The sequence below is a fragment of the Paramisgurnus dabryanus genome, chromosome 13 (assembly GCF_030506205.2).
Source record: "Paramisgurnus dabryanus chromosome 13, PD_genome_1.1, whole genome shotgun sequence".
Taxonomy (NCBI): Eukaryota; Metazoa; Chordata; class Actinopteri; order Cypriniformes; family Cobitidae; genus Paramisgurnus; species Paramisgurnus dabryanus.
The window spans coordinates 2845452-2857475 of record NC_133349.1 but is presented as its reverse complement, the minus strand read 5'-3'; the positions used below and the strand labels follow the sequence as shown (position 1 = coordinate 2857475).

General features: G+C 35.9%; 1 protein-coding gene across 1 annotated transcript in view; it reads left to right on the top strand.

Moving 5' to 3' along the window:
• ube2e2 (ubiquitin-conjugating enzyme E2E 2) overlaps positions 1 to 11475 on the top strand; it is a 39092-nt gene extending 27617 nt beyond the window's left edge. Inside the window, exons 4-6 of the mRNA XM_065298933.2 lie at positions 2512 to 2644; positions 5968 to 6115; positions 10659 to 11475. Of these exons, the coding sequence (XP_065155005.1) occupies positions 2512 to 2644; positions 5968 to 6115; positions 10659 to 10756 (379 nt within the window). The 3' untranslated portion in view covers positions 10757 to 11475. The remainder of the gene's footprint in view (positions 1 to 2511; positions 2645 to 5967; positions 6116 to 10658) is intronic.
• The last annotated feature ends 549 nt before the right edge of the window (positions 11476 to 12024 follow it).

Here is a 12024-nt window from a genome sequence, read left to right as displayed (position 1 = left end):
GTAGATGCAAATCTCGCTTCCAGAATTATCTACAGTTAAACGAGTTTCACTGCATTTTTTATCTGAAGTTTCTACTCCCTTTATTGGGGCACAAGTGATCTACATGCGGGTAGTGATCTGAACTTAACCCGTATGTTGTTCTTTCCCTATTTGACTTTGATATAGGGCTGTCACAATGATTAAATATTCGTCTCATTGCATCATGAGGATTTCAGATCACCGCGATGATTGCACTTCTCTCTAAAAAACACAAGGGGGAGCTGCATCGCCTGTATAAACAAGACAGTATCAGATTACTTTTAAAAATGTGTAGTGTATATACATTTTTACTGCCGGATAAACTTTGCAAAAGATATGATTTAAATAATCACAACAATCTGTGAAAATAATTTCATAAACAAAAAAATGTATGAGAATTCAATGTCAAAGCAATAAACAGGCAATTAATCGGCACAATTTATTAAACAATTAACCATTGGGGTTGACACTGATTTTTTTTTTAACACACCACCCTGTTTATCATGAGACAGACATGTTTTGCACAGATTCAGCTGATACAAGCTTGACTTGTTCATTCATCTAGTTTATCATGAAAGAATCAGACAGATGTGGTTGCAGAAACACGACTAAAGCTCAAAGATAGTTCCTGTAGCTCTATTTGTATAGGAACGCAAAAGGTTGTGGGTTCGATCCCCAGGCAGAGATAACATAAGATTTTTTAAATAAAAGCGTCTGCTAAATGCATACATGTAAATATGATTCTCTGAAGTCTACAGCTGTGCTTTCATTAGCTCACCCGCCAGGATAATTTCAGCAGATTTGAGACTAAAGTGTGAATTATTTCATGCATTAATGTTGGAGTCAGCCTGAGAAATAAAGACATGAGCGATTGACATTTATCTCATAAAGCGCCACTTAGATCTGATAGACTTCATCACATCACAGTCGCATGTCTTGATAAAGTTTAAAGGATTGTTTTCGAATGAATCTGACCTGAATGTGCCTGAGCTGTGAATTATGAATGAATCATATCTGATCTACATGATTGTGAAACCTTAATCTCTGACCTCTACACCTGTTGTCTATGAGTCTCACATTTGCTTTATTCCTCTAGTCAAGGCTTAAAATGACTCTGACCTTTTAGAAATTAAACTGGTTTGGTTCCTTGCCACTGTCACACTGTTGGCTTGCTTACTAGGATCTGCTGACGTTAGCTTAGTTTAATGTTTCGTTAATTCTGTTAATAAATTCAATTCATTGTTATTTTACGCTTTATTTAGCAGCTTTACATGAATTGGAAACACAGAAAAGCAAAGAACAACAAAAGCATGGCAGTTTTTAAATGTAGGAAGGAGTACATGGAGAAATGCATTTCTTATTTAAATATTAAATACTCCAATTCACTTAATGATGTTGCTTTAATTTCTCTATTTTACACCGCTGTTCATATTATTTAAATTTCTTATGTAATGTCAAACTTTTTACCCTCTATCTTCTTTTAAGGCCCAATTACCATGTTAGATGGAAAAGCATGTGTAGTTTAATATAACACCTGTTTATTAATTTACTACATGTTTCATAGTTAATAAAAACGTAAATACCATTTTATTAGATTATAATCTTGTGAAGACAATAAAATTTGCAATAATAATTTTTGTGACCCTGGACCAGAAAACCAGTCATAAGTAGCATGAGTATATAGCAATAGCCAACAATGCAATGTATGGGTCAAAATGTGCAATTTTGTTTTTTTACATGCAAAAATCATTAGGATATTAAGTAAAGATCATGTTTCATGTCTCAGTATTTACATTTTTTGCATCCTCAGATTCCTGATTTTTAAATAGTTGTATCTCGGTCAAACATTGTCCTATCCTAACAAACAAAACATCAATGAAAAGCTTATTTTTTTCAGGTTTCGGACTGCAAATCTCATAAAAAAATATATATATATATATTGATTTAGAAGTCCAGGGTCACATATATTCTATTATATATGCTATATCCTACATTTAATAATTTCCCTATTCTTTGTAATGCTGCTTTATAGCAACAAAACATTGTTTAACATCGCTATATAAATAAATGTGACTTGACTAAAAATGATATTTAGCTGTTGTACATCTGTATGTAAATGATATTTGTGAATGGCTATGTGATGGGCTGACGTCAGTGTAGTGGTGTAGTTCAGTTTTTTACAGGATAATGTTGGTTATGTTAAATACATAAGAGATGAATTGCTTTTATAAATGATTGTGTTCACGTCGTCACTCGTCTGATTTAATTTAGGGGTTTGCTGTTAGCTTACTGTGGTGTCAGTGTTGCATCCGCACACCATTAGACATCAATAATATAATAATATAATTATAAAATCCTGTTGGTTTAGTCTGTTAGATACTCAATGACACAAGTGTGTCTCACTCATGAATTAATGATTATTCATCTTCCTGAAATGGCCGTTCCGACCTTGCTCCACTTCTCAAATGTCTTTTCTTTTTGTTTCAACAACAGCGCCGGTCCCAAAGGAGACAACATCTATGAATGGAGGTCAACTATTTTAGGACCGCCGGGCTCTGTGTATGAAGGAGGGGTCTTTTTCCTTGACATAGCGTTTACACCTGACTACCCGTTTAAACCTCCCAAGGTAAGAGAAGACATTTGAGCTTTTGTGTCATATATGAGACCTGCTTACACTTTTTAATCTTAAAGATCGAATTTTTCACTGCTGTTGACATGATTGTTGCTATTACTTAGGATATAACAGGATTGGTACCTAGTGATCTGACTTCGGACAGATGTGTGAGACAAAGAGAGAGGGGCACCACGATGCAGCTGATTATTTTTTAAATACGAGGGATAGTTTGCCTCAGCTCGCTTGAAACACATACAACTTAGAATACAGAATACATAAAAAAAATACTACTTTGGATAGATGTGAGAGAGATCAAAATGTGCAAAAATTAAAATTGAAAACGATTAACTGCACAGCCCTAACTTTAGGTTTGCTAAACATCCAGTAAAACATTAATCTACTTAAATACTAAATTGATTCCATTAAAAAACATTTTGAGTTCTTAAGAAAGATTTACAGAAAAATATTTGTTTAGTATTTACTTGAGGCCAATTTATTAATGCTAAAAAAACTGAATAATACTTTATTTCCATCCATACATTTCAAAAAATCATACGTGACCCGTGCTCGCAAAATGAGTCGGAATGAGCAAATTTTCAAAAAATAGTTATTATTTATATTTTGTCATTCTCTATTAAAAAAAAAACTCAACATGATGTATGATTTGTTGGAATCTGACAAAAATGACCGAGATGACACCTGTTTGAATTTGATAGTCAGCAAAGTCAGTTTAGAGAAAAAAATCTAGATTTTTGAAGGGTCAAAATTTTCAAAACAAAATCACAGCATCCATACCTTAAAATCACAGGTAAAACTAATAGCTTTAGCACACACACAGTCAAAAACAATATCTATAGGAAAATATATATTCATTTTTTTTATCTTTTATTGTTCGATTGACATTGAGACAGACAGCTTTAAGATGCAAAGATCTAATATAATATTACACATCAGATATTTTTCCCCAACAGTTACATTTACATTTACATTTACATTTAGTCATTTAGCAGACGCTTTTGTCCAAAGCGACTTACAAGTGAGGTAGACAATAGAAGCAATTATGGCAACATAAGAACAGCAATACATAAGTGCACTGGAAATAGTCTCAGTTAACCAAACATTCACCTAAGACATAACAGATTATATCTGCGTGAATTCTACTCAAAACAGATATTTTTAAAACTGTAATTCTGCGTATATATCAGGGTCGCGCGCTCATGCATCTCTCCATGCTTTGGATCTGTCAGTAAGCGTGAGGAAGATCGTTTTCATGTCTCATCGCTCTTAAAAACTCTTAACATAAATCAGGTCCCGAACTTTATCTCGCTTTTAACATCAAGCAAGTCCTGCACTCCGTTTTCTAATTCCTGCATGTTTTAAAAGCACATGTGGATGCACGCATCTTTGTATTAGATTAAGCATTTAGGACGGTACACTTGGGATCACTAGACAAGGGCTTAATGTACTTATTTTTAAAAACCTCCATTTCGACCAAATAGACGGTGCTCATTCCGACTCATTTTGCCAGCACGGGTCACTTAAGGTGATCTGTTACCACTACTTAATTTAATGCATTGGTGCAACTTAAAACATCAGTCTATCTGTACTTAAAGAAGTTTAAACCTGACTGAGCACCAGCTTGAGAGCGCTGATGTCTGGGGTTTTTTGAAAATGAAAGATTGCATGTTTTTGGTGTTCAGCTGATGTTATGTTTTGTTAAATTCACAGTGTTGGATTTCAGATAGATTGTTCATAAAGCCTCTTGATGTCTGTGCCTAAAGGGACAGTTTTCCTCTGCAGTCTCTCTCTCTCTCTCGCCCCAGGCCCCATGTGTCTATATCATTGTCCAGAGCCGACCCTTTTATCTTTGCCTTTCGCCCCCATGTAAAATAAGATGTTCATTTTCAGACAGGCCACGTTGGTAGACGCTTTTATTCTTTCAGCTCATGTGGGTTTGTAGGTAAAGCGGATAGAAGAAGTCATTCTGCTAACAATTAAACTGTCATACATCTCAGGCAGGGAATGTCAAGGTCCATTAAAGGTTCCCCCTGAAGGCCAGAACTCTCACAGATGTCTCCCATACACAAAACGTATCCATGATGTCTTCTTACTGTAGTTTATTCAGAGCTTCAAATATTAGGTAAAGGTATTGAAAACTATGAAGAAATTGTTCCTGAATATAATGTTGTTTATTTGAACTGTGTACCAGATCACCAAATAAATTATGCAAACTATTAAACAAATCCACAACATTATTTTGAATGGGGCTGTAATTTCACTTAATTAGTCTGTAGAGGAAGCAAACTTGTGTACACCAATGCAATACAGACTTTAACATGCCAAGTATAATGAAATACCTGTGAATTTTTATGGTGCAGCTTTATAAGCATAAATCAGTCCAGAGTTTTTTTGTTGCGGGCAAAAATCCATATTTTCTTAAAAAATGAGATGGAATATGCGGGATATTTATGCAATTTTATGCAATGAAATTGCAGGGAACTTGCAAAAACTGTTTTCAGCTTTTTATTGATGGTCACGTCGCGTAATTACATCACTTCCTAACATTCCCATGACAACAGGGAACATGGCTGCGCATGTGTGAAGTAAATGCAACATTTTTCAACTTTGAGTTTACTTGTTTAATTTGCGCGTGAAATTCTAGTCATCGAGACATTCATGCGTAAATTCGAGTCATGGGAGGGGCTTCTGCGACTCCGCTCACTTCCTGTAATCACGTCACTACTAGAGCAAGCTCCTGATATTTTTCCGTATTTTTCCGCAAAAGTTCAATTTTTTCAACTCGTGCATTTGCCGCGACAATGCTCAATTCGAATGAGGCGGAATCGCGTCTACCGCACCGCACTAAACGGCTCATTCGCGCCGTGAGACCTCCAGAAGCGTGTCAACGCATCTTCACATTGACTTAAAGCAACACCAAAGAGTTTTTTTAACCTTAAAATAACGCTTTCAAAACAGTTTCAGTCATTCATCCACTCTAAACAGGGTGAACGGCACTTTCACATTCGCTTTGCAGCCCTCTATCGGCCAAAACCGCACTAAAGAAGTTTCCAAACGTCGGGTAGTGGTCCTGTAGTCCGAGTGAATACTACAAAAACTTGCTTTACGGCAGACCTACAATCCAATCAGAGCCAGCTATGCCTCAGTATTTATGACAGTGGGTAATGGACAATTACGCTTCTAACCTGTAGGGGGAGCAAAGAGCCAAAACTCTTTGGTGTTGCTTTAACATTGAAATCACTCGCGCTTGACGCCTCTATCACGGCTGGTTTGAACGCAGCATAAGGGTTCCAGTGACATTGTTTTTCATTTTCTAGGTTACGTTTCGAACGAGGATCTATCACTGTAACATTAACAGTCAGGGAGTGATCTGTCTGGACATCCTGAAGGACAACTGGAGTCCAGCGCTCACCATCTCAAAGGTCCTGCTGTCTATCTGCTCTCTACTTACAGACTGTAACCCAGGTAAGATCTCATTGATTATGGATTGATTATCTCTAGTGTTCACCTAAAAATAATAATCATCACTATCTGTTCCAAAGCCATATGCATGGTTTTGTTTTATGGATACATTTCTTTTAAAGCAGTTGTGCATAAAGTCTTCTGTACTGAGAACTACTTTATATGAGGAAATCCCAAACGTGTTGTTTTGTATATAGTATAGTATGTATATACTATAGTATGTATATACTATATGTATAACGTAAAACGTGCTCCTGTAGCTCAGTGGTAGAGCATTGCGTTAGCAGCGCAGAAGTCTAGGGTTCAAACCGAGGGCATACGCACTGATAAAAAACAAATGCTTGTAATGCACTATACAGTAAGTTGCTTTGGATAAAAGCGTCTGCCAAATGCATAAATGTATATGTTCACATTAACATTTATGCATTTAGCAGGACTTAAAGGTGCCCTTCCTCTGTCGTTTTTATTGTTTTATACTGTTGTCTGAGGTCTACTCATGACGTTTGCATGGTTTTTACATCCAAAAACATCAAAAGCAATAAGTAATAGGCCATTTTGTACCCTGATTTTGAGGCTGGTTAGAGAAATGATCCGTTTTAATGGGCGGGCTGCATTGACGACTTGGAAGTAAACGCCCACTGCTATGATTGGATAACAGTTTTTCGTTCAAACTAACTTTCAATTTAATCTCATGTGTAATCAGTTTAATGTTAAGTGAGTGTCTTAAGACACAGTGTCTTTCTTACACACATAATCATAAACCCTTTTGACACACACACACACGTGTCTTTTATCGTCAGTTTAATGTTAAGTGAGTGTCTTAAGACACAGTGGCTGCGTCCCAAACAGCATACTTCCATACTATTTAGTAGGCAAAAAGCACTACTTCTCGTACTCTTTGCCTACTATATAGTATGGAAGTAGGCGGTTTGGGACGCAGCGAGTGTCTTTCTTACACACATGATCATAAACCCTTTTGACACACACACACACGCGTGTCTTTTATCGTAAACCCACGCACAAAAACACACACACAAACACACACACGTGTCTTTTATCGTAAACCCACGCACAAAAAAAACACACACAAGCGTCTTTTACATAAACCCTTTGACGCGCGTGTAACGAACGCACAAACTTTTATTACATTCGATGCGTGTGCATCATGAATTCGCGTGAATCGCGTCCCTCTGAAGAGAAATCCTGGCCGCAACTGATAACACATAGTACTAAAGTGTTTTAGTTTTACTCACACAAACACGCGTGTCTTTTATCGTAAACCCTTTCAAAGCGTGTGCAGCATGAATTCGCGTCCCTCGGAAGAGAAAACACCAGCCGCCACAGTGACACATAAGACTTTACTCACATAAGCTGCGCCATTCTGTCCGGATCCAATATTGATAGAGGAGCATTGCTTTTTAATCACAGTCTCTCTTCAAATCCAGCGTTCTTCTGAACATCCAAACATGTAGCAACTGTTATGATTCCCTCGTTTTATAGAAATGATGTCTCGACGAAAAACAATTGCCCGAATTTGGTACGGTTGGCGTTTAGCCATCCTTGCTGTAACTTGTTATGAAAACTAACTCAACTACACGTAATATGTGGGCGTGGTCTCAAATTGAAGAGCTCATGAATAGTAATGACCTCGATCAGTTCCACGTCACACTGCTAAGCTTTTCTAACTGACCTGATTTCTCCGCTTATTTCTTTTCAGTGGCTAGAGCTGACAGAGGAGGTGGAAGTTAATTTTCACATTCACGACACAACACAAACACATATGGACCTAACACATATCAAAAAATACAAGTAAAAACGGTTTTATGTGGAAGGGCCTCTTTAACAATAAGTGTGCCCACACTGCAAAAAATGATTTTCAAGAAAAAAAAAAATCTTTATTTTTGTCCTGTTTTCAGTAAAAATATCTAAAAATTCTTAAATTAGGATGCTTTGAGAAGCAAAATTTGGAAAAATTTTCTTAAACACTTAATTCAAGAAAAATTCAAGAAATTTGCTTACCCCCCATTGGCAGATTTTTTGCTTGTTTTATGCACAAAATCACTTAAATTTAATATTTTTGGTCTAAAAACTAGACTTATTGTCTTGGGTCGTTTTGGTCATCAAGAAAATACATCTTAATTAAGAATTTTTAGATATTTTTACTCAAAAACAAGACAAAAATACTAAGAACGTTTTTTTCTCGAAAATAATATTTTGCAGTGCAATGGCAAGTGCACAGCAAAAAAATGACTTTTCTACTTAGTATTTTTGTCTAGTTTTCAGTAAAAATATCTAAAAATTCTTAAATTAAGATTTATTTTCTTGATGAGCAAATTGATGTAGGAAAATAATTTAGACAAAAAATATAGACTTTAAAGTAAATTAGTGCTTAAAACAAGCATAAAGAAAAATTAAGTTTACTTTTTTCATAAACAATTAATTCAAGAACAGTTTTCTTATTCAATTGGCAGATTTTTTTTGCTTGTTTAATGGACTAATTTACTTAAAAGTTTATTATTTTTTTTGTCTAAAAACTAGACTTATTTTTCTTGCTCATCAAGAAAATACATCTTAATTTAAAAATTTGTAGATATTTTTACTGAAAACAAGACAAACATACTAAGTAAGAAAGTCATTTTTTGTTGTGCACTGCAAACAATTATTTAAGAAAAAAAATATTTGTATTTTTAAAATTCTAAAAATTCTTATTTTAAGATTTTAGTTATTTTAAGTCTAGTTTTTAGACCAATATCCAATTTAAGTGATTTTGTGCATAAAACATGCAAAAAAAAAAATCTGCCAATGGGTTAATTAAAAAAATCTTGAAATTTTTCTTAAACACTAAATTCAAGACAAATTTGCTTAAATTTGAAATGTTTTGTCTAAAACTAGATTTATTTTCTACGGTCATTTTGCTCATCAAGAAAATACATTTTAAGAATTTTTTGATATTTCTACTAAAAACAAGACAAAACTACTAAGTAAGAAAGTCATTTTGTTTGCAGTGATTAATACTCGGGACAGTTGACAGAATTGTCACTTCCCCAATTGGGCCAATACTATACCACCACAAATAGTTATAATTTGCACGTGTTTTAGGCCTTACCAATTTAAATATTTAAGAACAAGACGACACAAAACAAAAGAAAGATGCATCTCAAGGTGGCAGACAGTTTGCAAATACACACAAATAGTTCAGACAGTGCGCACACACTAAACAAATTTACATTTTCTTGCGCTTGAATAGACAAATTTACATTATCACGAAACTCAACTAACTCTGGTACTATAGGCTAATAATGGAGAGGTCAAGGCAGTGGCACACAGACATAAGAACATTAAAAAAAGACCTCACCTTTGAAAATAAAACTGCATTAGTTATGCATAAACAGAATAATGTTTGCTTATTTATTTTTTAAATATTAGAAAATTATAAATTAGCAGAATCGGGACAATTTCATTTTAATATAATCGGCCCACGGTCCTCAGTAAGGTTAGATTTTTTTTGCCCTTGGTAGGACAAAGTTTGGGCACCCCTGATCTATACGAACTGGAGATGTAAACTTGGTCATAAAATATTATGTTGTTGCACTATATAGACCCTTTTACAGCTCACGTGATCAAATAGCCTGCGCGCGCATTTGGGCAACGGAAGTGGTGTTATTCCCCATTGGTTCTAATGTGGTAGCAACTCAGAAAGTTTATTAAAACGGTTTCCCAGCATCAAATTGTCTGGTTGTTGCGTTTGGTTGCACAAATATAATATACTAATATACGTATATATGTATCTGGCAACTTTATTTTTGGCCATCTGCTAACGTCTTCTATCCACTCCCCTATAGTACACGGATCTGGTAGCTGTGTTGAAAATGTTCATAAAGTCAACTTTTTTAAAATAACTTACTGTTTGTGTTGCTTCACTTTTGATTCTTACGATACTTCCGTTGCCTAAATGCGCGCACATACGCTGCCACGTCATCATTGTGTACAAACAGTAAAAGGGTCTATAATATACATAATATAACATTTATACCTGTGGTTGCGACTCTTAAACGGGGTCTTTTTAACCCCCCTCCCTTAAAAAGCATATGGTCTGGACGTCTATGAATAAGGCGTAATGAATTTAACAATTGAAATGTATATAAGGGTACCCTGGTAGTGTTTGGTGTCATAACCTTATTTATTAATATTAGATGGGTCAAAAATAATAAAATCGGTGGTGGGATCAGTGAAAAGTTTTGCAGGGCAAATATAAATCTGAGCCAGAAGAAAAACCCACCCTAGCATTTAGCAGACGCTTTCATCCAAAGTGCATAACAAGGTGTACACTTGATCAGTATGTGTGTGTGTGTTTTCCCTGTGAATTGAACCCATGACCTTTTGTGCTGCTAATGCAATGCTCTACAGGAACACAAAGTGCATACAAAGTTCCAGGTGTCATTTATGCCTGTAGAACGAACTGTGCCGGACACCACAGATTAGGGTAGTTATTCACTGACTAGGTTTTGTACTGGCTATCTGACATGTTTGATCTGTGTTTTTCCAGCTGATCCTCTGGTCGGAAGCATCGCCACACAGTACTTGACCAACAGAACGGAACATGACAGAATAGCCAAACAGTGGACGAAGAGATACGCCACATAAACGGCTCTGGAAGTATCGGCCGACACCACCACACACTATACCCCCGGTCCCAGCCCTACTGTGCCTCTCTACCTCTCCCCGTCTGCTAAAAGCACATTCACCAAGTGCGCCGTACATCTGGCCCCTCTTCCTTCCAACTTCCCGTAAACCTTTCTGTGACGAAAACTCTCTCCTTTGTTCCTTATTGACTTGAAAGCTTCTTTTTATACAAAGAGTAGATTGGGACTTTATTTTCCAATTATCTGAATGTTTGAAATACCTTAGGAGAAAAGGAATACTATTGTTTATTATTGTCGTCGTCATCGTTGTTGTTGTTGTTGTTATTGTTGTTGTCTTTACCAACTTAATGTATCAATATGCTTTCTTTTTAAGTGGAACAAATACAGCATATAAAAAGTTGCGTTTCATCGGCGTATAGTGGATTTATTATTTTTTTTGTTTCTCCTTTTGTCAGTGAAGTTATGTGCATGTAACAGGATGAGAAGTTGCATCCATCGAAATCCATCCCTTCCCTTCTTTTGTTCGTATGTATTTTTTAAACTGAAACGTCACGACGGCCGCTCTAAAAGAGGCTCGCTTGTGAATTAAAAGTTAAATGGAGAAAAAAACCGATGTGTACATATTGCTACATGCCACCGCTGGCCAGAATGAACTGTTGTGCACTTGCTTCATGAAAAAACATAAATAAACACTGTGGCTGAATTGTACAGTGTACATCATTTACACCATGTAATGTCATGTTTACGAGTTTTAATGACACGAAAGCCGTGTAACATCAGTCACAATATATTTTACACACACAAAAATGACTCATGTCAACAAATAGCACCTAGTTGAGTCATAACTAGTAGAGCTGGACTGATTTATTAACCAAACTGATTAATCCGGTTATATTTGGCTGTGACAGAATATTTCACGCTGGCAGGTTATAATAACAAAAGCTGTTTTGCTTTCTATTGGCTCCAACGTTTTACATATTTACCTTTAATTATTATGCCATCTAAAAATGCTGGGTTATTTTTAACCAAGTGTTAGGTCTAAAGGGACAAAGCCAGCCGCTTGGTTGAATAAAAAGTGGTGTGTGTAAATTTTAGCAGCTTCTAGTGGTAAGATTGCGAACATTTTGTCTGTTTAGTGCTATTGTAGAAACATGACGACCATTTCAATGTAATGCTGTGTTTACACCAACCGCGTTTCAGCCGTCAAAATCGTGTTTACCGCGCCTAGTTTGCCGCTTGAACATTTTGAATGCATTCGAAAAAGCAAGC